General features: G+C 42.8%; 1 protein-coding gene across 8 annotated transcripts; it reads left to right on the top strand.

The window, feature by feature from the left end:
• Nucleotides 1-4,069: 4,069 nt before the first annotated feature.
• usp19 (ubiquitin specific peptidase 19) lies at nt 4,070-25,009 on the top strand. 8 transcript variants are annotated; one of them, XM_081706842.1, is made up of 26 exons: nt 4,071-4,433; nt 5,704-6,042; nt 8,538-8,666; nt 8,834-8,970; nt 9,081-9,608; nt 9,700-10,048; nt 10,605-10,761; nt 11,031-11,102; nt 11,196-11,371; nt 11,959-12,182; nt 12,397-12,589; nt 12,696-12,829; nt 12,948-13,106; nt 13,389-13,499; nt 15,599-15,709; nt 15,835-15,936; nt 16,105-16,245; nt 16,380-16,498; nt 16,635-16,778; nt 16,873-17,213; nt 17,327-17,437; nt 17,562-17,778; nt 18,272-18,424; nt 18,543-18,709; nt 19,163-19,338; nt 21,945-24,012. In XM_081706842.1, the coding sequence occupies exons 2-26, from the start codon at nt 5,877-5,879 to the stop codon at nt 22,227-22,229; spliced, it is 4,602 nt and encodes a 1,533-aa protein (XP_081562968.1). In that variant the 5' UTR covers nt 4,071-4,433; nt 5,704-5,876; the 3' UTR covers nt 22,230-24,012. The 8 variants fall into 8 exon arrangements, with proteins under 8 accessions (XP_081562972.1, XP_081562968.1, XP_081562967.1 ...); XM_081706841.1 differs by having other exon boundaries at nt 9,078-9,608; XM_081706844.1 differs by having other exon boundaries at nt 9,078-9,608; nt 11,196-11,311; nt 11,965-12,182; nt 21,945-24,011.
• The last annotated feature ends 712 nt before the right edge of the window (nt 25,010-25,721 follow it).

Here is a 25,721-nt window from a genome sequence, read left to right as displayed (position 1 = left end):
AGCTGGACCAGAGGGATGAGTATGGGAGTGGGCACACTGACGGAAACAGGAAATGCCATAAAGGGAGAGAAAGAGACAGTGATGGTAATGGTGAAGATGAAAGGGATACCTACCATGACCGGAACTAGGGCAGTAGGCCAAGCATGGGGCCTGGCCAGAAAAAGGGGTGTGGATCCGGCGCCAGACTGAGAGGTGACATTGATCAGGGTCCCTAATGCGGGGATCAATGACGGGGGTACTGTCCTGGGAGTCGGGCATGGTGGTGGCGCAGGGTGCAGTGGAGGAGGTGCCATTCTAGTCTCAGGGCATGCAAACAGTGTCCTTAGGATAGCGTCCTCTGGTGAGTAAGACATGCAGGATGCAGGGACTGCATCCAGAGGTGAAGTGCCCACTGGAGCACTGAGGGGTAGTTCAGATGAAGGATTATTTAACAACTGTGGTAGTTGTGGCTGTGGCAGTAGCTGTGGTTGAGTTATATAGCTTTATGTTGGCTTGAAAAATCAGCTAAAATGAAATAAAGGCTGTTTTAATGTTGATAACCCAATAAATACTTTTAAATTATGTTAAATGCTGTTTAAACATAAAATATAATACTGAAATACTGTTGAAATCCTGAAACACTGATAAATTATGTTAAATACTGTTTAAACATAAAATAAAATGTAATTTGCTGTTGGGAAACCACAACTACCCCAACAACTAAATAACCCCTTAGCGTCAACTACCCGACAGCCTTCAACGACAACTACCACATCAGCTAAACTGCCCTCAACATCTACCCCCACAGCTAAATAACCCGAATTACCCTACAGTAATTCATGTAGGGTAATTCATCCCGAATTACCCTACAGCCAATTACGAAACCGCTTCTGAAGCAGGTGAGAACCTGGCCAGCAGGAGCCATATCTCCTCTTCAGGACTGTGGTGAGCAGATGACATGGATCACATTCAAGGAGGCTGCTACTGACGGTGGCACTGTTAACCTGGAGGAGTATACAGCATCAGTGACTGGCTACATCAGCAAGGGCATTGATGATGTTACTGTCTCCAAGACCATCATCACACGCCCCAACCAGAAGCCATGGATGACTGCTGAGGTGCGCACACTACTGAGAACCCGTGACTCAGCCTTCAGAGCAGGTGACAAAGAGGTTCTTAGAAAAGCGAGAGCCAAACTGTCATGTGCAATCAGGGAGGCAAAATGTGCACACGCACAGAGGCTCCATGGACACTTCAAAGACACTGGCGACACACGGCGCATGTGGGAGGGCATTCAGGCCATTACGGACTACAGGAAAACAATCACCATCCTGTGATAGTGATGCCTCCCTCCCAGATGCACTGAATGACTTCTATGCATGGTTTGAAGCACAGAACAACGTTGCAGCGGAAAAATCCATCCCTCCACAAAATGACCGGGTGCTGTGCCTGACTGTGGCTGATGTGAGGCGAACTCTGCGTGGAGTTAACCCACGGAAAACTGCTGGACCAGACAACATCCCTGGGTGACAGACTTGCTCAATATCTCTCTGCGCTGCACTGTTGTCCCAACATGCTTCAAGACTACCATCATCGTCCCCGTGCCAAAGAAGTCCATGGTGTCGTGTCTCAATGACTACTGTCCTACTGCACTCATACCCATCATTATGAAGTGCTTCGAGAAACTCGTCATGAGACACATCAAGACCCAGCATCCCCCTTCTCTGGACCCCCTGCAGTTCGCGTACCGCTACAACCGCTCTACGGATGATGCCATCTCCACCACACTCCATCTGGCACTCACACATCTAGATAAAACACATCTGGTACCTACGTTCATAGACTTCAGTTCAGCATTCAACACCATCATTCCTCAGCACCTGATTGGAAAGTTGATCTTACTGGGCTTGAGCACCTCCCTCTGCAACTGGATCCTGGATTTCTTGACTGGTAGACCTCAGTCAGTCTGGATCGGGAGCAGCACTTTCAACACCACCACACTGAGTACTGGTGCTCAGCCCTCTGCTGTTCACACTGCTGACTCATGACTGTGCAGCAATGCACAGCTCAAACCACATCATCAAGTTCTCTGACATGACCGTGGTGGGTCTTATCAGCAAGGACAACAAGTCAGCATACAGAGAGAAGGTGCGAGAACTGGTGAGCTGGTGCAAGGTCAACAACCTGCATCTGAACGTTGACAAAACAAAAGAGATGATTATTGACTTCAGGAGAGCAAGGCGAGATCACTCCCCGCTTACCATCAACGGCTCCTCAGTGGAGATCATCAAGATCACGAAGTTCCTTGGTGATCACTTAGCGGAGAACCTCATCTGGACCCTGAACACCAGTTCCATTACCAAGAAGGCAGCATCGTCTCTACTTCCTTCGGAAGCTGAAAAAAGCCCATCTCCCATCACTCATCCTGACCACCTTCTACAGAGGTACTATAGAGAGCATCCTACACAGCTGCATGACTACCTGGTTTGGGAACTGCACCGTCTTTAACCGCAAGACCCTTCAGAGAATAGTGAAAACAGCTGAGAAGATCATTGGGGTCTCTCTTCCCTCCATCACGGACATCTACACAACACGCTGCATCCAAAAAGCCACCAGCATTGTAGAAGACCCCACATACCCCTCAGACAAACTGTTTACCCTTTTGCCATCTGGAAAAAGGTACCACAGCATCTGGTCCCTCACCTCTAGACTGTACAACAGCTTCTTCCCAGAAGCTGTCAGACTCCTGAACTCTGGCTAATTTCAATTCCAATTCCAAACAAATATACACATGCACACATGTTTATACACATTCATGCATGCACACATACATATCCATACATACAATACATACGTGCGCACACACATACACAGTTTCTTTCTTTTGTATTGAACAAATTGCTCAAGTCAAACTTCAAATACATATAATATGCACTCCTTTTGCAATCTTGCACATTTTTCCTACTGGCTGCTAGAATACTGTACTAAATCAGTACTGTATTCTGAACTGTTTCTGGCTGCTACCACTAACTGCTATGTTCAGCATAGCATATCACTGACTCCTATGCACAAACCCACTTTACATATTCCCAGTACTGTGTACCGGTCAAAATAAATGCACTGTCTGCTCATTGTGTATTGTATTTATTGTTAAGGTATTATTGCACTGCATTGTATTGTTGCACTTGTTTGTGTTGCACTATGGCCCTGGAGGAACATTGTTTCATTTTTGCTGTGCACTTGTATATAGGTGAATTACATTAAAGCCCTTTTGAACAGCCCCTCAACAACCACCATATAAGCTAAATTGCCCATAACAACTACTCCATCAACCTAATACACTACAATGACAACTACCCCCACAGCTAAATAGTCCCTCACACACAACTGCCACAACAGCTAAATACCCCTCAACAACTACCCCATCAGCCTAATAGTCTTCAACCACAACTTACCCAACAGCTAAATACCACTAAGCCTCAACAAGTCCATAGTCCATTACAGCTCAGTCAAAATTAGCCCCCCCAGCCAATTAGCCCTCAACTAAAATTAACTCCTTATCTGAAACTACCCTATCAGCCTTCAGATTTCAACCCCAACTACAACAGCAACAAAAAAAAGCGTTCAGCAAATTACATTCCATTAAAATTTACACAGTTTAACATTATTTATTTTTTATTTATTATTTTATCTGCTTTGTCAAGCCATCATAAAGTTAATTTATGAACTTTGCCTTTGTAGTTAATAACCGTTCTCTGTCCAGCAATTCATGGTCATGGGTTTTAATGTATCAGTAGGGCAGTTTTAACCATGACAAAGTAATGGGCTTCCATAAAACAACGATTTATAAAAATTTAAACAACGTTTACAATAATTAAGACAATGCACCATATAAAGTACGGTAAAATAGAACAATGAACGAACAAAAGTTACCACATTTTCCTTTAAATGCTGAACGAGAACGACACAGTACAAGATTGATAACTGATCAAGCAAGTCTAAAGTGGAGATTCTTTACTCACCCAAGACTACTTGACGTGTATTACTGACCCCTGGTGGTTGTACGTTTAGAGAGTTATTGGCCGGAAATCCTGCCTGTTACCACTGAGGCAGTTTAACTGGTGCGAGATCTGTCCGGTGTGTTTTACAGCCCGAAGTGAGAGTCATCGGCCGCGGATCTGCCGAGCAGGTGGAGCAGACTCATTACCGCAGCTCTTTTGTTTATATCGGTCACTTAGCCCAACAGAATGGGCCCTGGTTAGAATATTCTAGAAACAGCATAATCTTAAGTTTGTAAGTTAGCTAGCTAGTTAGCAAGCTACCAAAAGCCAATGCGGGCAGATGCGGCGGCCCGTTGCGGTATTCCAAGCCTGGGATTGAAGTGACACCGAGTTGCCGGCTTGTTGCTGGTGAACAAAGAAGAGGGCAACAGTCGTAATACTCTCGACGAAACTGTAAGTAATCGTTGTAATGATAAAGTGTGTCTCCAGTGTACATCAATATTAGATAATTTCGCTTTTGTAGCAGAGAATTAATACTGCTACTTCGTCTTTGCAATTGTCAGATAGCTAGCTAATGCTACCGTTGAACTCATTAGTTTGATAGTTAGCTAGCCAGTAGTCTAGGTAACGTAGCCAACAACGATACCTAGCTAACAAGAAGTTATTTACGTGGTTGTGTTTGTTGATTGAGTCAACTCGTATCTAAGCGTATTAACTAGCTAGGTTGGCTGGCCCTGCCTCATACATTAAAATGACCAGTTATCTATGCTAGCTATCCTGCCAATACCTCATTATTTTCACAACCTAACCTAAAACTGCCCGCTACCTTGGACATATAAGCTAACTAGCCGTCCTAATAATGTTGTAGCCGAGTGTTGGCTGCTAACGTGAAGCTTGACTTGTCGAAGAACAAAACTGTGTCAAAACAGGACAGTTGGTTAACCAGCTAGCTAAATTTCGAACCAAGTGTCGGGCAGTTGTCAGCTAGAGTTAGCTAACGTAGGTTAGGTTGACTGTATTTTAAACAGGACAAACGTCATCTAAGATATAGCTAACTTAACCTAGCTGGTCCTTTTTGTGTTGACGTATATACTGCCCCACAGTGTCACAGTTTCAAATTATCTAGCTATCTTAGCTATTTTTCGTTTCCTGGGCTGGTTAGCTAGCTAGCTAGTTAGCAATGGTCGTTAGTTTATCTAGCAGGGTACAGTTGACTGGCTAGCTAGTTAATATTATGGACACCGGCAATAATGAATTTTGATGGTAATAACAATCTTCTCGTATGCGTTTGATCAGCAAGCCAACCTAGTTATCTTAGGTAAGTTATCTACTACATATGTGCTAGCTAGATAGGATATTAAATTTAATTGATTAGGTTATCCACGTTGTTTGGTTGAGAAAATGACATGTTCCCATTTAGTTTTGTTAGATCGTTAGCGTTATTTCTGTTTTTAGTGGACGTGCCATCAAATAACCTGGACATTTTATCTTCTGTTATTAGCCTAGCTACTTAGCTAGCATAGCTTGCATCTTCGTGTTTGATAACTAGAATGTCCTTATTTGTCGTCAGCTCGCGAGGATTAAGGTTTTAGGTCTGAGCTGGCTTCACAACGTTAGCGTTCATTTGTATCTAATGTGAAGGGCTTTTGGGGGCCTGTGTTTGTGCCTCATGTAGCTTTGTTCTGTCATTCTTTGCATGACTGCTGCTCTCTCTTATCTTCAGCCCCCCACCCCACACCCCGATTTTGTTCTGGGAGTGTTTAGACTAGAAACGCCGCCAAGATAGCTGGACCGGGAAGGAAACGGCACAGCTCAGAACCAGACCCCAGTGAAAGCGGCTCCGGTAGCGGCAGTGAGGTGGGTGACAGCCGACCCATTAGTGGAAAGTGGCTTAAGATGGCCAGTAGCAGCACTGCTTCCAGTGAGGTGGGCCGCAGGAGAGCGCAGAGAGGACCCGATGATACCACAAGCACCAGCAAGAAGAAACAGAAGGATCGGGCCAACCAAGAGAGTAAGGAGGCCAAGCGTGCTGCTGCAGCTGGCAACACGGAGGTTAGAAAAGGTAAGCACAGGCCTTGAACTCAGGTTTTTGTTGAATTAATTGCTCATTGGTGCTTTGTCACTTTTAGTATATACATCATTAGAGCAGGATGAACACTGTGTAGATGGCCAAAAATGGTCCGCTGAATGACAAAATGTTGTAAGGTGATTTCACAATATACTGTCAATCTGTGGATGAGGAAAATATACAGATTTGAATTGGCTTTAATGAGATATCCCACTGTCTCCTTCCTTGGCACCTTTAAGTTGTGTGCAAAACAAATTGATAATCAACACCTGTATGAGAATTCGCTGAAGACCATTTCAGAGGTTGTGTGTCCAGAGAATGTAGTTATTTGCTTGGTATATAGTATTTAAACCATAATACTGATATTGTTAAATATAACATCATGAGTTGATTGTCTCCACAGTTAAAAGGTTGTGCGGACATGGTCTTTAAAAAAAAAAAAAAAAAAAAAAGTATTTTCCCCCTGAATGTGCTAACTAGTCATGGATATACCTACTGCGCCTTTGAGTGTTCTCACAAATTGCAGGATTTTTCTGTACAACGTGCTATGACCGCTAAAATATCACCATTGATTTATGAACAAGTGCAATTCCTTGTTCAGAAGCAATGAATTATTGTCATAATTGTGTATCCCTAATATGGACAATGTTTAAAGGTATGGTTACATTAATTTTAAAATGTATTTTGGTGTCATCTATATCAATATGAAAAGCTTGTCTGTTTCCTCATTGTGATCATTCTTGTGCTTGTATTCTCTACAACCATTCACCTGTCACTACTGCTACTGTACAACGAATGCTCTCTCTTATTACTATCCATAATATGCTTAACTTCTAGTAATACAGCAACATTTAGGTTTTGTTACCCTGTTGTGCAGTGCAGCTTCAGATAAGTTACTGTGGGAACAAAACAAAGGACTGAAAGTGAAATTCTCAGCTGCAAAAAAAGTACAGTGAGACAAAGGGCATCATTATAGTTGACTAATCATTTTTTTTGTTTTGTTTTTTTCTCCATTTTCTTTCGACACCTGTATTTGTCTCCTTATAAAAAGCCTATGAAGTCAGGCTTGTATCAGTGGGGTAAAAAAAAGCTGGAGCTTCTGTACCTCAGTTTCTGTTGTTGCATAGAGCAAAGGTATCGCTACAATATAGACAATAAGTGCAACTAATGTTCAGTATCTTTAAAATCTTAACTAGCCATTGTATTCATCGCAGAATACCGAAATAGTTCAGTTACAATAACTGTTGTCACTGTCTTACTTGCATACATGTTATAGTAATCATATTTTCTTGTTATAGTATATGGTGTTCCTCATGCTACCAGTGGTTTGTCATTTGAATTAGTATTTATTCACAGAGTTCTTTTCTCATTTTTGTGCAGTTATTCATGAGCACCCCCTTTTGTTCCAGATTTGTCTTGTTCATTTATTCATTTTCCGACTCGCCCAATATTTAATTGCAACTGTCCATTTTATGCTGCACTGTATGTTTGTGTGTGTGTGTGGGTGCGTTTTTGTGTGCATGCTCTTGACTGCTGCACTGTTGAATGCTGAAGTGTTATAACCCAAGCCTGTGAGAGGCTGTCTGAGTAAAGCAGGCCTTTGTCAAGGTCATGAGAGCAGCTCTGCCCTGCACCGGCCCTCCCCCTGCCCAGTGCACAGAAGCACCTCTCCCAGTCTTCTGTGCTCCCACTCCAGCTTTCAGCAGCACCCTACTGTCATTCCTGGGCTGTAATAGTCTACTCTACACTATGCAAACATGCATGGAAAGCCATAATGCAGGAAGCACTTCTGCTGTTCACTAACCAGGCTTAGCCCACTAGCCTCTGTGGTTACATACTGATGTTTTATCTGGAATTAGAAATTGTTCAGTGATTTTTAAAATATAGCTACATGGACTTTTCACTTGGATGTAGCACAGGAGAGTGAAGCAGGGGCTATTCTTGATAAATATAGGCTAGCTTTCTGCATTTCTGTTTCTGAGCTGTTCTCTCTTCCATTGCACACTTGCATGCTTACAGCCTGTTCTGAGTGCAGGATGAGATCACTACCCAAGTGCTTTTGTGTGTAATAAAGATTGAGATGTGGTTAGTGGTTGTCTTGTAGTGCGATGTACTCGGACCAGTGTTTCAGTGATTCCTATTTTCATCATTGTTTTGAGCCAATGGGTATATCTTTGTAGTAACACTCTAAATTTGGTTTTGTACTTTGAAAAGTGTTAATTCATGTCTCAGTTGTGCAAAATGTTTGTCTTTTAATGTACTGAGTTTGACCCTTATTTTCAGATCTAAAAACAATTGTTTGCTTTATTTGTAGTAAGTGCTAATAAAAAAAAATATTTAAATATACTAATGGGGGGGGGGTGCAAGTTTCCTTCACTGCAGACCTGAAGGTGTTTGTTTAATGACATTTGCAATGTTTAATTGCTGTCTGTATGTAAATGTCAGCTTGAGTGTGTGCATGTCTGATTTGTGGCATATTTTTTGTGGAGATGTGTTACTGGACTGGAAGCAGAACGTCAATGAGGTGATTGTCCGGCTCAGATGTGGAGAGGAAGTGCTGAGAGTGGAAAATGTGGATGTTGCCTTTTCCGACACCGCCTGCCAAGTCCGCTTTCCAGGTAAACGTGACTTTCATCTTATCTCACTTGAGTTTTAACTCGCTGCGTATGTACAGAGTTGTATACATCCTCATACTTATCAAGCTGTTATCATTAATTGATGCATTTAGGCTATTTGTTGTGTGTGCACGTTTTGCACCTTGCCTCATGAACTGTTGTGTGCTCAGATGGGCGTGAATGGGGCTGTCACCTGCATGCAGAGATTGAGAGTTCCTGCAGTAAAGTGCTGTACAAGGAGAAAGGCAGTATCCTGCAGCTTGTTATGCACAAGAAGATCCCCTTGAACACCTGGCCCACTCTTATGGTAGGAGGCTCTGCTGCTCTAGAGCCTGTCTGCTTCAATAGAACTACCTTTACCTATAACTATATACTTTTAACGTTTGTTGTTTTTGCTTTATTTGACTGTCATAGCAGAGGAGCAAGGAAACTGAACCAGTGAACATATTAAGTGAGAATGCCAACAGTCATCACTTACCTGCAAAACAGTCTGGGAAATCCAGCCTAATCTCGGAGACGCTCAAAACCACCAAACAGCAAACACCAGCACCTCCGGACCAGAAACGCGGTAAACCCGACCGGGGAATGAAAAGAGGGATTAAGAACAAACAGGCAGAGCATGTGGAGGGCTCAGCAGTCAAGGTGGCCGAAGCTAAACCGGGCGCTAAGGATGACCGGACCCCCGAGCCCATAGCCAAGCGCACCATCCGCCCTTCCAAGCACGTAAAGGAGCGTAGTGTAGCAGCAAGCCCTACACAGGAGCCTTTGGCCAAAACTGTCATTAATGGCAAGTCTGTCACGCTTACCAGCCATAGTTCTACTTCTCCGTCCTCCAGTGGGTGGGAAAGCGAGGCAGAACCCCAGGTGAAAGGTCAAATATGCCATGGGTCGAAGTTGCCACAGCCAGAGAATGAAGTTGAGAAAAATCCAGAGAGAAACACTAAGGTGAGAGTCCTTGTTCTTTCGAGGTTACACAGATGTGGGGTTAATGGTGGAAATAAGTCACGTGAGTAATCCTAGGACTTTTGGCTTTTAGGAAGAAATTAAGAAGGACGAGGTGCCTGCTTGTGAACCAACAGCAGCATCAAAAGACCTTTTGGCCCCCCAAGTAAGAACTCCAACTCCCAAACATCCCCACAGGCCTGAGGAAACCTGTAGAAGTGCAACAACATGGGAGGACGGTGAGAAGTACAGGGAGGAAGAGAGGATTGACGCTGCCGAGCAGAGCCAAGGTCAACCAGAAGTCTTGGCCCACACCACGGGGTCTGAGGTTCCTGTCCCAGCAGCATCCTCCAAAGGGGAGGACACCATGCACGCAGGGGAGGAGAAGAGAGACCGATCCAAAGAGGAACCATGTGAGAAGAGTCGCGAGGAAGAGAATGAAGGTCAGTTCAGCACAGCCTGGAGTAAAGTCCACAGTGGCAGTCGTCCTGAAGCACCCTCCCACAACAGTCTTTGCTTCAGCTTTCATATTTGTCATGCTTTATTTAAATGTGATATGTTACTTCCTTGCCCAGATGCGTACTTCATAGCTATGAATCTTTTAATGTGTGTGCATAGCGTGTGTTTGGTTAAATCAAAGCCTGACTGGAGAGCAGCAACCGATGTCATTTGCCATGTGAGCCTGCGAGTTTTAAGGAGTCTAGGGAGAGCTGCAGTTGGCCCTGTTCCAGGGTTGGGGGAGAGATTGGGCAGTAGGGTTCACACACTATCCCACAGAGCTAGATACCATTTCAGTCAAGAGTCTATGGAGTCTCGTACATGGTCTTGGTGGTTGTTAGCAGTGCTCTGAACACTGAACAGTCTTCGCCAATCTTGAATGCCAGTCCTGGAGGAATAGAGTGAAGGGGATTTGAGTGACTGGCAGCTGACTGAAGGGGAAAATACAAAAGTAAAAAATAAAATCAAAAATGGTCTGGCAAAGTATGTGTATGTTTCTAGGCCCAGAGCCAATGGTGAACCTGCAATTTGTGAAGAATGACTCGTACGAGAAAGGGACGGACCTGATGGTGGTCAACGTCTACTTGAAAGAAATCTGCAGGAAGACGTCTAGGGTGCTCTTCAGGGAACAAGACTTCACCCTCATCTTCCAGACCAGGTGGATGGATACTCACTGATCAGTTCTTGTTTGGTTCTGAGCACTGCACAAGGATTTACATATGGGAAAGGTGCTGCAGTTCCTGTAGGCAAGGTTCTGGATTCTCCCAATTTTGGAAATTCAGAAATGTTTTTTTTCTGCTATTTGTGGTTGTCATGTCTAATATGAGTAACTGGTTTTTAATAGCACACTGCCTACATAGTTAATGCTTCTGTTTGCAGATGTTTGCACCATTTAAATTTAACCCCATTGTATTTTTGTATTCTCAGTGATGCTAATTTTTTGCGCCTTCATCCCGACCGTGGACCGAACACAGTCTTCAAGTGGCAAGTTAAACTCAGGCAAGAGCTTCTGTCTCTGGTTTTCATGGCTTGAGCTTTCTTGTCCAGCATAAGTTTCTTTGAATTCGTCTTTTTCCTTTGTCAATGTTTCAGGAACCTTATACAGCCAGAGCAGTCCAGTTACTCCTTCACCCCATCCCGCATTGACATCACCCTAAGGAAGAGACGCAGCCAGCGCTGGGGTGGCCTGGAGGCCCCAGCTCCACAAGGTCTGCTGCTTGGCTTCTACTTGCATGTGTGCACACCTGCGTGTGACGCCCACGCTGACAGTCAGTCTGTCCAAGAATTCTCTTGTCTTATGTGCAATCTATTGTTTAGTCTTTTAACTGTAAGTTTGGGCGTTCGCGTTTAGACGTCATCCAAATAAAACACCTTTGTCTTTTTGTATTGTGCATGTTTCCTTCTTCTGAATCACAGTCATACAGTTTATCTTTGTTCACCGAGTGAATGAGCAGGGGTCAGAATGTTGGAGGTGGTGCAGCATGTCCATGTTTGTGTGTGGAAATGAGGGCACTGCTCAATGAAGGAATGCATATACAAAGAATGATCCAGTAACCTAATACGAGTCTGCGCTAGACTCCACCCTGTCGAATACATGTGTGTCCTTGTCCCCGTACCAGTACTCTGACACACAGCACTGTGCTACTCAACGCTGACAACTACTCTGCTTATACAGCCTGACTGTTGGCTTGGAATTAATACTGAATTTCATGCTGCAGTGATCAGAATGGGAATGTGATTTATTGAACATATTCCTTGCATTGCTGACAAGCTCCTGCTTTTTCTCACTGATGTTGCCCTTTTAAGCTTTGACCTTTTGTTTTCTAACCACAAGCTCTATCCTCCTCTGTTTAAGGTGCAGTGGGGGGCGCAAAGGTCGCCGTACCCTCCGGTACTTCCTCCCTTGACGTGAGTCAGCCAGGGAGCAGCCAGCATGCCCTACCTGCCAAGGAGGAGCCTCGGGCAGGTGAAGAGAAGCCCAAGCCCCCTCGGGCTCCGGAGGACGCTGGTCTGGATGCGGTGGTGCCACGCTCCGTCTCTGAGCATGTTCCTGTCAAACAAGAGCCAGTTGTTGCCGCAGTAAGACAGAAGCCGTTGTCGTTTAATTCATTTTTTCCAGTCCAGAAAAAAAGTGCTCCTCCTTTCCCATGTTAAAACGCCTCACAGATGCATTTTAGACATTAAAGGCAGACGTAGTGCAGGTTCTCTGTGGCCATATGAGGTCTTTTTGTCCAAGCATCGAAATGCATTCTAAGCCTTGCATTGCATTGCAATGCATTGCTCCTTTCCCCAGCCAAAGCCCACATGCATGGTGCAACCCATGACCCATGCTCCTCCTTCGGGGGGCGAGCGAGTTGAGGAAGAGGAGGAGAAGAAGGTGTGTCTTCCTGGTTTCACAGGACTCGTCAACCTGGGCAACACCTGCTTTATGAATAGTGTGATCCAGTCTCTGTCCAACACCAGGGAGCTGAGGGACTATTTCCATGGTAAGCAAAAGCAAACAGGTGAAAACCTGCTTGTACAGCAAATTCAGTTATGTTCTGGTTGCTGAATGTATTTGTATGATAACATTTCCATTTCCCTCATTTCCAGATCGGGCATTTGAGGCAGAGATTAACTGTAATAACCCACTGGGCACAGGTGGAAGACTGGCCATAGGGTTTGCCGTGCTGCTCCGGGCATTATGGAAAGGCACCCACCATGCTTTCCAGCCCTCTAAATTAAAGGTACCAGTCTCCCTAAACCTACCTAATGCCACCCTGCTGGCACCATTGCCCACTCCCCAGCCCCCTGTCATCAGCCCACATTTAGCAGGTGAACAGCCCGATGTGTGTCTCCCTGCAGGCAATAGTGGCCAGTAAGGCCAGCCAGTTTACAGGCTATGCTCAGCACGATGCCCAGGAATTCATGGCCTTCCTTTTGGATGGGCTACACGAGGACCTGAACCGTATCCAGAATAAACCCTACACAGAAACAGTGGACTCGGACGGGCGCCAAGATGAGGTGGGGGCCATGGCAGGCCATGTCCAGAGCAGCACATTCCTTGTTGGGTGCTCATGGGATTACACAGAGGTCCCCCAGGGCCTGGGCCTCATCTCTAAATCAGTTTGGCCAGCTGTTTCAGAATGCTCTTTGCAAGTAAAAGGATGATCTGATGGACCTCTGTGCTCTCAGCATTTCCCTTGCACATGAAGAGTGCATTGATGTCTACTGCTCTGTTTTATCTGCTTATATTTAATTAACACTGGCTAGAATCCCATTGTGTTTGCATTTCTGATTTGACAGGTTGTAGCAGAAGAAGCATGGCAAAGGCATAAGATGAGGAATGACTCATTCATAGTTGATTTGTTCCAAGGCCAGTACAAGTCAAAGCTGGTCTGTCCAGTGTGCTCTAAGGTGAGCCAAGAAAGTCTGGATTCTTTAGAATGTTGTTTTAATGAATAAGACTTACGCGCGTGTGTGTGTGTGTGTGTGTGTGTGTGTGTGTGTGTGTGTGTGTGTGTGTGTGTGTGTGTGTGTGTGTGTGTGTGTGTGTGTGTGTGTGTGTGTGTGTGTGTGTGTGTGTGTGTGTGTGTGTGTGTGTGTGTGTGTGTATACGTGTGTGTACGTACGTTGCTGTTCCTTCTCTTCCTGTGATGGTGGTGGTCTTTTAGACATCTTGCTGCTTTGGATTTTGGATGAAGCTTATGTTCACATTTTAGGCATTTAGCAGACGCTCTTATCCAGAGTGACTTAGAAATCTGCTTTGTCATCTACTCAGAATACACCCTAGCTAGTACAGTAGGTTAGAGATACTGTTTAACTAGAATACTGCTGAAATATAGGATTGCATGCCGATACCTAGAAGAAATGCAAAAAAAAAAATCTATATCAAAACACTAAGTGCAATACTAAGCAATAAGTGCTAGTGTTCAGTTAATCAACAATAGTATAAAAATTTGATGGGTGCAGAATGAATTGTTATTTAAATACTCCACAAATAGGTGGGTCTTTTGGTTTGCTTTTGAAGACAGCAAGAGACTCTGCTATATGGACATTTATGGCATGTAGCAACTGTTATCCAGAGCGACTTACAAAAGTGCTTTGTCATTTACTCATAGAATATGTCCTAGCCAGTGCAGTAGGTTAGAATCCAATATACCAATGATCTAGGATACTGTAGAAATGCAGGGATCACTGCTGATGCTTAGACCTTATGTATTTTGTACTTCTATCTTAATGATGAGTACAATGAACATTGTTTTAAGTACTAGTTTGTGTTACACATCAGTGTAATAAACAATACCCTACAATAAGTACTGACTTACTTAGTCATTATAGAAGCAGGGTCAGTTGTCATTTAAATATTCCACGAATAGATGGGTCTTCAGTCTGTGTTTGAAGACTGCAAGGGACTCTGCTGCCCAGACAGCAAGTGGAAGTTCATTCTACCATCTTGGAGCCAGGACAGAAAATGGTCTCGATGCTTGTCTTCCAAGAGACCTGAAGCACAGTATGTCAAGCCGAGCCGTACTTGAGGTTCGAAGTACTCGAGGTACGGATCGGGCTTTGACCGTTGACCTCATGTATGAAGGGACTGGTCTATTTTTGGCTTTATAGGCAAGCATCAAGATTTTAAATCTGATGCATGCAGCTACTGGAAGCCAATGAAGGGAACGTAGCAGCGGAGTAACATGTGAACTTCAGAAGATTGAAGACCAGTTGTGCTGCTGCATTCTGGACAAGAGGTTTGACGGCTCTTGGAGGAAGACCAGCAAGTAGCAAGTCTAGCTTTGAGATCACAAGAGACTGCACAAGCACCTGGGTAGCTTCCTGCGAGAGAAAGGGCCAAAACCATGATGCAATGTCAGTCAAGCATGCTGAGATGCGTCTGGAGACCTGAGTGTCAGAGGGTGGAAAAGAGAGAAATAATTGAGTCATCGGCATAGCAGTGGTAGGACAAACCCTGAGAAGATATTACATCACCAAGAGAACGAGTATACAAAGAGAAGAGAAGGGGGCCTAATGCTGAGCCCTGTGGAACACCAGTGGAGAGTCTACATGGTTTGGATGTGGATCCTCTGTCACCTGATAGGACTAAACCATTTCCATGCAGAGCCAGTCACACCAAGCCTGGAGAGAACAGAGAAGAATGTGTTTCACTGTCAAAGGCTGCTGAAATGTCTAGAAGACTCAAAACAGATGACAGTTTGGCAGCTTTAGCAGCATGAAGTCACTGCTATGAGGGCTGTTTCTGTAGAATGTGCTGGTTTGTAGCCAGACTGATTGGGATCATGCAGCTGGTTCTGGGTGAGGAAGAGAGACAATTGATTTGTAAACTGCTTGTTCAAGGGCTTTTGAGATGAAAGAGAGCAGTGATACCGGTCTGTAGTTGTAGCCGTCGAGTGTGCACAGCTAGTAGGTCATTCTGCTGTCTGGGAACCAGGACAGAGAATAGTCTTCATGCTTTGTCTTCTAGTCTTCTAGTTCTAACCAGTTCTCTCCTCTCTTTCTAGGTTTCTATTACCTTTGACCCCTTCCTGTACCTACCTGTCCCCCTGCCTCAGAAACAAAAGGTGCTGACTGTGTTTTATTTTGCTAAGGAGCCCCACAAGAAACCAGTAAAGGTAAAATGCAGTAAATACTTTTACACATGCATATATGTAGTTGTTTAATAGTCCCCCCCACCCCCAATGTCATTACATTTTTTGATATTTCTATTGAAAATGATTTTGTTAACTGTTTTATGCAGTTTTTGGTAAGTGTAAGTAAGGAGAACTCAAGCACAGAAGAGGTGTTGGAGTCCATTTCTCGGAGCGTGAGGGTCAAACCAGAGAACCTGAGGCTGGCAGAGGTACCAACACTTTACCCTTGTCACGTCTGAGGGTGTTGAGTGACACCTTTACTATATAGGCACTGCTGATTGATTTGATTTATTTATTTTTTCTCCCCTCCTGGTCCTGTTTAGCAGATGAACCTTGTAGCTGCTGGTATAAACTGTGCTGATGCGTTTCCTCTCCAGGTTGTGAAGGGTCGCTTCCATCGGCTCTTTCTGCCGTCTCACTACCTTGACACGGTCTCGTCCTCTGACATGCTCTTCTGCTTTGAGGTGCTGTCCAAAGAGCTGACTAAGGAGAAGGTGCTGCTCCTAAGGGTGCATCAGGTATAATGCACCATTACACTAAATCTGTCGCCTTACGGTATTTGATTGTTCAGACCTGTATGTTCTTTTCACTTAATGAGGATTTGTGTTTATCATTGCATAAATACATCTGCATGCATTTTTCTTGCTTTCAGAGGCTTCAGGTTCCTAGTATTCCTATAGCCAAGTGCGCTGCCTGTCAGAAGCCGCCTCTGTCGGATGAGGAGAAGCTGAAACGCTGCACACGCTGCTACCGCGTGGGCTACTGCAACCAGTGAGTCGCTCATTTGGCACGTTTGCTTATTCATGAGTGTGGGTGGGTTAACCTGCAAATTTTAGTCTGCAGTTAACATTTTATCAAAGCTGATTTTAGTCATGGCAACAAAAAAGTATTTTCTCTTATTCTTTAGGGCTTGCCAGAAAAACCACTGGCCCAACCATAAGTCCCTGTGCCGACCTAACTTTGAGAACGTGGGGCTGCCATTTTTGATCAGCGTGCCTGAGTCCAGGCTAACCTATGCACGCCTCACTCAGCTCCTGGAAGGCTACTCCAGGTAGGAATCACGGGCTACTCGTACCTTCCTTTCGGTGTAGGGGTCTTTCATCCAAAACGGCAGTCCTCTCACGCCTTGCTGGCCTTGTGTCCAGGTATTCGGTGAATGTTTTCCGGCCCCCCTTCCAATCTGGTCGGACGTCTCCGGAGGCCAGCCTGTCCCACGGGGACCAGTCTGCTGTAACAGGGGCTGTTCCTGAGGGTCTGGGGTCGGAGAAAGAAGCTCAATCTGCAGGTGGATTAGGGGATACACAGGAGGCCAATTGCATCTCGGGCCCTGATGCGGAGACGGGACAGGCCTCAGCTCGATCTGTAGGAGACGTGGACGTGCTCTCCACTCGCACCACAGACTCTGGTTTCTCTGAGCTGCCACCCAGTTCACAGGACCCGTTTGGAGAGAAGGAAACGTCTTGCGAGAAGGCTGTGAAACCGGAAGGTACCATCACGTTTGGGACTTTCATTAGACTCATTCTTGCTTTTTAAAATTATTTTATTACAACAACTATCGTGATTCTGATTTGTGTTACTTTTGTGCTTTTTTTTCTGCAGCTGCCGTGACTGGTTACCAGCAGCCTTCTGAGTGTAGCTCTGGTAGTGCTTCTCAATTCTATATCTCCTTACAAGATGCCAACAACAAGGAACAGAAACTTGAAGACAAAGGTTAGTGTTGGTCATGTGTCTCTTGAAGCTGGTTCCTTCTTTTCGAGCACTCACTCACACACACACACACACACACACACACACACACATCCCCCACTGTCTTGTTCATCAACTTCCACTGTAGGTGAGGGTGTGCTGGAAATGTCTGAAGACTGCACCTTGGAGCTGGTGTGGAAGAATAATGAGCGGCTGAAGGAGTATGTGCTGGTGCGCTCCAAAGAGCTGGAGTTCGACGAGGACCCGGGCTCTGCCAGCGAAACCGCCAGAGCGGGCCACTTCACTCTGGAACAGTGCCTCAACCTCTTCACCAAGCCTGAGGTGCTGGCCCCAGAGGAGGCATGGTAGGCCCACAAGCACTTGTAACAGCCAAAAGGGTGGACTGTGTCTTTAAGAGTAGCTCATTACGAGTGTACCTCTGATCAACAAATTTGAGGGAGTTTTAGAATATAACATGTTGGTGATCACTGGATCCTGCTGTGTGTGTGCGCGTGAGAGAGAGTAATGCAAGCATGGTGCTTAGGCCTAGTTCTAATACAAGTGTAATGTATGGAGAGAATATTAGTAGACATGAGACCTGGCTTTACGTGGATAACGTAGCTAATAAAATAACTAGTTAGAATACAGGCACAGTGTCTGGATCCCTGTTTAGCCCGTCTAACCTATTTACTTCGCCTCCTCAAAGCCCTGTGCAGTCTAAATTGGACTATAAAGTAAAAAGATATCTGAAGTAAAAGTGTTACACTCTGCACAGACATGGAAAAAAGTAATACCCAAGAGCTTACTCATCACAATTTTAGTATTGTTTTTGGTTTATTGTGCTTTTGTTTGGTTCAGGTACTGTCCAAAATGTCAGCAGCACAGGGAGGCATCGAAGCAACTGCTGCTTTGGCGTCTGCCCAACGTGCTCATCATCCAGCTCAAGCGCTTCTCTTTCCGGAGCTTCATCTGGAGGGACAAGATCAACGACATGGTCGACTTTCCCGTGAGGTACAAGTAAACCCCTAGTCTTCCTGAGACCCCACCTTGGCTAGATCAGATAGTTTGTGTTGCTGTTTTTTGAGAAATGAGCATCACTCAGACATGCCACTGATCACTCTGCCCCCAGAAACTTGGATCTGAGTAAGTTCTGTATTGGTCAGAAGGAAGATGTCCAGCAGCCTCCAATATATGACCTCTATGCCGTTATAAACCACTACGGAGGAATGATTGGCGGCCATTACACAGCCTATGCACGTCTCCCGAATGACAAGAACAGCCAGCGCAGTGATGTTGGTAAGTAATGGCTTCTTTTTTCCAGATCAAGAACCCGGCCACCTGCTGTTTTGTTGGCTGGATGTTTGAGTCTTGGGAGTGCTGCACAAGGAGGGCAACAGTAGCTTTTCTCACAGCACAAGAATGCTTGCTGTTAAGCATACAAGTTCAAGCCGTCAGAGTTCTTGGGGTAATTTTAATGCAAGTATTGTGTGTGCAGAGACTATCGAAATTAATTTGAAAATTAAATATGTTTGGAAACTCATCCTTTTCTTTCCTTTTCTCATTTACTTGTGAAAACAAATCATCATGAAATAATGTATATATTTTATGTAACATGTATTTTAAGATATCAGATTTTTTTTTTAAAGTGCCCAACTTATTACTTTGATAAAATGTGAATTTCTCAATGGAACTATTCACTGTTTCTAGAAATGCTGTCTCGCCATTACTTCTCCTGTCTCTCTTCCCCAGGTTGGCGTCTGTTTGACGACAGCACTGTGACCACAGTGGAGGAGAGCCAGGTGGTGACACGCTACGCCTATGTACTGTTCTACCGTCGCAGGAACTCTCCGGTGGAGCGGCCGCCCCGCCTGCTCACACCCCTTGGAGCAGAGTCGCCCGCTGCAGCCGGAGCTGCCGCCAGCCAGGTGAGCTCATATCCGGCTCCCTCAGCTCTCATTTTCACCCACGTCACTTTATCTGGAGCCACTGCATTGTTTATGCCCCCTGTGGATAATGTTCTTTGGTGTAAAGCTGAATTCAGATAGTGTGAACAGGTGAAATGGGTCAGTCAGAGGCCCACTGTTATAAGTTATTTTGGATGAAAGTGCCTTTTTTCCCCCATTGTGAAATCTGGAAAATGTGTCTAGCAGTTTGGAAAATACTAATGAATGAATGAAGTTTTACTTATATAGGGCCACTCTCAATTCTCCATTGCCTTGTGGGTGTAAAATAATACTGTTAATTTTTAAATAGTGTGTGTGTGTGTGTGTGTGTGTGTGTGTGTGTGTGTGTGTGTGTGTGTGTGTGTGTGTGTTGGATCATTTGGAGTATTTTATTTTCTTGACTCAGAGAAATGGGTATTTAATTTTATGTATTAGGGATTAAATGGTCAGAAGCAAACAATCACAAGACATGGCTTCTGTTCTTTATCAAGTCTCATCAAAAGATGCAAATTATAGCATTCCATTGCTGCATTATTTGGTTCTAAAAGTAATTTTGCGAGTCCCTATGCACCGTGCAAACTCATGGAAAGTAGGCGGGGGTTTTTTTGGGCTGTCTTACTGGAGAAGTACGCGATTTGTGTGTGGTTGTGTTTTTTGTTTTTTTTTAATGACACTGAGAAAAACATGAAGGAAATGGTTTTTGAGAAAGCATTCAAATTTAAATTCAATGTCCAGATGATGAAGTAGAATTTAATCAAAGAAAAAAGTGGGAGTTTTGAGTTTCAAGAGAGGAATTTGATGTCCTCACATTCCAGGGCATTACATTGGCTGCAGAGCAATGTAAATTTCATTTATTTCATGAAATGAATGGTATAGAAAGTTACTGTAGTAATAGCAGGTGTTTGCATCAATTGCTTGTTGTCATACTGAGCTGCTTTTGTGTCTCCTTAAATGTGCATATAATTCAGCATCAGAAATTGAGTCTTTTACTAAGAATCCTTTACTGGAATTTTGCCAGTACACCACTGGCACTACTAATTTGGCAGGACAAAATCATTGTATTGAATGTCATGTGAGTTAGTACCTTTGGCATAAAGTGAATATAAAGTCCAAGCATAAAATCTTATGGTACAGAGCTGGATTTCTGAAGTATGGCTATTGTGGGTTCATAGTAACTGCTAAGAACGGTATAAACAAAGCGTCAATAATCACCTGGTAATCTGCATTACAGTGTAGTTGTGCAATGGGATATTTTGTGTTTCTGTACAACTGGATATCTCAAAGTTACCAGTGCTATTGGTTTGTAAACCCGTCAACAACTGCATGCTTTCTGTGATCAGAATGTTGTGCCCATTTAAAATGTACACTCAGGAAAATATGGAATCATTGCTGATTTAAGGCTGGCTGGGAGAGAAGTGGGGGTTTTTTTGTTTGTTTGGGGTTTTTTTTTTTTTGGTTGGTTGGTTTGTTTTTTGTTTTGTTTTTTTAAAGGAAAAACATTTACTAGTTGGTGTCATGGCTGCACTTTGGAGGAACATTGGCTAAAATTTTCCAAAGAGATTTGAGCAGCCAGTCAAATTATAGTGTATTAATTTTGTATAAGCTCTCTCATAGTGTGTGTAAAGGAAAAGTACAGTGTTTTACAGCATTCATAGTATGGTGGAATACCATATTCAATAACTTCAATTTCCTTTCTTTCAAAAAGAGCAATATTATGAGAAATATTATGGCTTGCATTTCAAGTAAGGCTTTTTTTTTTTTTCCTCTTTTTTAAGCACAGGGAAATGCATTGACATTTACATCGATTGTTATCAAGTGTATAGGATAGATGCAGTACCTAGATATTGGGTTATTACAAAAACACTAATATTCCTATAACTTGTGGTTATACAAGCACTCTGCAGTTTTATAAAAAAAAAAAAAAAAAAAAAAAAAAGTGTTGTAGTTGTACCTGTCAAGATGCATCTTGTCTTGCTTTTAACAAGTTAGTCAGCTACAGTTGCCCTACCTTACTACACATTTAATAGGTCACTTCCTATATCAAATTTTCAATGTGCAGGATTTTTTAGTGTCTTAAATTTGCTTTTTGAATTTCATTGAAAAAGGTTTTGCCAACTTTCAGATTATTTGGATATGACCTTGTCATAGTTGGGTAGAGTAGCCAAAAACTGTACTCAAGTAAAAGTACTGTTACTTTAAAATAATAAGTAGAAATAAAAGCAGTAATTTAAACTATTACTTAATTAAAAACAAGAAAGTATCTGTTTAAACAGACTAAAGTATTGAGTTACTTCAGCCAAACTCATTTAATAACACCGGCCAACTATATAAGTAAATGTAATGAAGTAAATGTAGCGTGTCATTGCCTCTGTTTTTGGTATGCATACCGTGAGTCCATTACCAACAGTATGCTAATTCCATCAGTGGGTTACGAATCAGAATCTTTCGTGAATCTTTTTTGTTCAGATGTGTAGCATGTAACTTATATTTTGGGAATTGCCAAAATGACCATTGCTGTGGCTGTAATTGGGGTGCTTTTGAGGCCTGGCCCTATCCTCGAAGCTGACACAGGTTTCCACCAATCGCAGGCGTCTCTGATATGGCAGGAACTGGAGGAGGAAGAGGATTGGCAGCGAGAGGATCCTTCCCGGGGCCTGTTCTGGCCTGCTGTGCGAGCACGAAGAGCCAGGGCGACGGCAGACGAAGAAGAAGAAGATCGTGGAGGGCTAGTGGCAGGGCACCAACAAGACCGCGTCTCCGATTATTCAGATGATGACCGCGTCAGATATTTCATCCTGGGCACTCTGGCTGCAGTTTTCGCCTTGCTGCTTAACTTCATCTACACTTTGCTGTCTGGATCTCACTGGATTTAGGCTGAATGTGGGAAACCCACCCACGTTTACTACGTGTCTGATGTCAAAATGAGCACAGTCAACAACACACGCACACAAAAGAAAAGTTTAAAATTATTGCACTTTACACTAAGAATCTGAGAGTTGCTGTAGCTGGATCACTTAGAATTAGATGGTGGTCGCCACTGTGATGCCTTAAAAGTTGCTACTTAACTCTGGGATGAGAAGCTAAGCACTCTGTCGTCTGAGGTGTTTTGTTTGTTTATTTGATTTTAAACGTCATGTACTGTATCTTTAGCATAGCATGAATTACTCATTTTTAGCATGACCCATACATCTTAACAGAATGTTTCACTTGCGTTTGATTCACATACAGAGCGACTCCAGCTCACTTAGCTTGCGTTGTAAATGTGTATGTACTATGTCTGTGTGGAGCAGTTGTCTATAGTTGTAATCATTAGCACTAATAGCCCTCTACTATTGCTGAACTGCTGACAAGTTCAGTAAACAAAGCCAGTAGTCAGTTTATTTTAAAAGATCATCACATTATCTTCAAATAATACCAGATTAGACTGTCCACACATTCTTTGAATTTGAGTTCAGTTCCTATAGTATGACTTTAATATATCATCCCAATGGCTGAACTGACTAGGTATAAAGAAGTCTTTTTTTTTAATTATACTTGTTCAATGCATATTTTTATGGAGTGATTTTTAATTCCATCAAAAGGCAGACTTGCCGGTATTAATGGCTATATTGCTTCACATTGTAGCTCGTCCTAGTTATCATGCAGTGATCTCTGGCTTTATAAGAATACCAGGGACTTTGACAGGCTCATTTCCTCTTATAAAAAGTAATGCCATCCTTCTGTGTTTTCAAGGTGGTGTTGATATTCCTCAACTTTCAACTCAGATTGCCAAAGCTAGTTCTGTATTGCCCTAATTACAGAATGTCTTTTATAAGAGGTATAAACTGCTTATAGTGTAGTTTTACCTGGTCAGAATGGTGTGTGCTTTTGGTCATTTGGTAACATTTTTTTAATAATTACAAAGAGTGTGTACTGTCTAAATCACATGTGTGCAGACCTGTTATACACCAAATAATGTAATTTAGAATTGTCTGGATTAACACACTCAGGGATATTGGTATTTTCTGTAATAGTTCATGTAACCCATCCCAACTGCAGTGTATCCATGTAGCTTCCATTAATGCTTCTGTAGATGTCAGTTACTCAACATCTGATTCCATCATTATTTTATTACAGTACTGCATATTTGCACACTAAGAAGCAACTGTTGTCAATTGGAAATGTCACTGTTTTCCACATTCCCATTCTTATGACAGTATTCAACTTCAGAAGAACAAAACAAGTCTGAAGTGTGACTTGTCCAGATGGTGTTTGTTTCAGGGTGGTTTTGTTTTTTAATTTAGCATTTAATTAATTTAATTACTGTATCAGACATACATGAATTGATAGGCTGGCATGTACTCTACAAAATCCATTACATGTTTTAGAACATTTACATTTTAAATATTGTGTAATAAATCCTTAAAATATTCCTATTTAAGATATTGCACATGTCCCAGCAATAATCATATCACAGTACAAATTCTTCAGAGATGTTTTTTGTTCTGCTGGAGTTGTTTTTTTTGGTTTTTTTTGTTGTTTTTTTTGTAAATAAAAGGTCAGTCTTTCATTGTCTGAATAAATGAAATTTTTAGTGTCATAACCTTTCCTGCCGGTTTTTCTGGTTACTTTTACCTTTGTTCACTGATCTGACTTTTTTGCATTCTGTTTGCGAGACTTGCAACCTTTGATTTATTTTACAGGCATCTAGCCAGGCACTCTTTGGGACAGACCTGGACCCTGAAGGACCCCCTCAGTTGGGCATGGAGGTGACATCTGATCTGTTTGCCTGCTCAGCAGAGTGCTCTGGACCATCTTATACCAGCATGGAAGAGGTGGACTAAACTGGACCTAAAGCTGTGGCTATGAGCAACAGCAGCCCTCGCCTCAGGAAAACTACTTCCTTGAAAGAGAGACTTCAGTGCTCGTCAGTCGATCAAGCCCAGCAGAGGTGCTCAGGTTGCATTTGTGCAACATTTAAAATTAGAAATCAGAAAATTGGAAGAAAAAAACCCCACAAAAAGCCATGCGTATATATCTCAACACTAAGATGGTATAGAGCCTACACAGGAAAGCAGGCAGTTTCTATATGTGAAAATGCATTCTGAAGGGATTGCCTGGGTGGAGATGAATCTCATTGGTGGAGACTTGCACAGAGATGTTCACAGCTAGGGGTGCAAATATTTGATCACACAGCCACAGAGAAAGGTGCACTGCTAATATCTGATTGGGCACTTGTGTTCATCTCCTAGAGTTTAAGCATCTTATCACAGATATGCACTTTTTGAGAAAATGTGGAAACATTCTTGATACCCTACAGTTTTGGCATTCACAAATTAATGGTTAACACAGGACAAAATATACTATTCATGCCCTTATTTACATATAAGGTGGACTGGCTTCTTGGAGTGGTTTTCTTTGTATCTCTTTGGAGTGTAACTTGTTCATTTGTAGGATTTGCTAAGTGGTGCTTTAAAATGAATCAAAAGTCATGTAAACATTTGTCAGTGAGTATGGACAGCTTTTTCTGTGTGTGTTTTGTTTCAGGAGCATTTTTTTTTTTTTTTTTGTCTTGTACTTCCATTGAATTGTACTTTTTTTACGCTATGTCCTGTGGAAATGTCTACATTAAACGCAGCGTCTTGAATTATGGCGAGACATGCATGTTGACGAACTGTAGCGTATCGTGTATCATTATCCACACCTTTATATATTCTCTTTTCTTATTTGAAGTAAACTGTCTTGTTTTCCCACTTTTTGTATAACACTGCATATTAAGCAGGCACTGGGAGTTTGGTGATGATGCTGCTCAAGATAAACAAATGGTTAATATAAATAAAACCTTTTGAGTAAATTAAAGGGGTACGTATGTTGGATGCATTTTTCCCTAGTTGTGTTTTTTTTTTTTTTTTTTTTTTTTTTAATAAGTCACAAAGAAAATAGTTTTGAAATGCACAACTAACTAGTGTGGTTTCTCTGGACAGATTAATCATAGGCCAGGGTTAGATTATTTTAAATTAAATAATGTGATGTAGTGCAGCAGAAGGCTTAACCTCTTAACATTTTCTCATTTTTTACCATTCACAGCATCTTGCATTACTATCACTGTTATTCCAAAGAAAGTAATTTGTAGTTAATATATAATCAGTGAATAATCTTTAAGTATCTTAAGTATAGGCATGGAGTACCTCGGATGTTCCACAAACTGCAAACAGCTGAATCATCAAATTACCTGTAGAAACTGAACATTAAAGTTAAATCTCATCTGAAGGAAGAAAATTAGTTTCAGATGGTTTTAATGGTTAAAAATGAATTTCCAGAAGGAAGATTAGAGTATATTCAAGCTCAACTCTTCTATTTTACTGTTTTCATTTGTTGGAATGGGG

This window comes from Electrophorus electricus, chromosome 24 (genome assembly GCF_041902795.1).
Source record: "Electrophorus electricus isolate QZ-2024a chromosome 24, ASM4190279v1, whole genome shotgun sequence".
NCBI classification, from domain to species: Eukaryota; Metazoa; Chordata; class Actinopteri; order Gymnotiformes; family Gymnotidae; genus Electrophorus; species Electrophorus electricus.
Note: the sequence above shows the minus strand (reverse complement) of the source record. Positions and strands in the feature narration are given on the sequence as shown.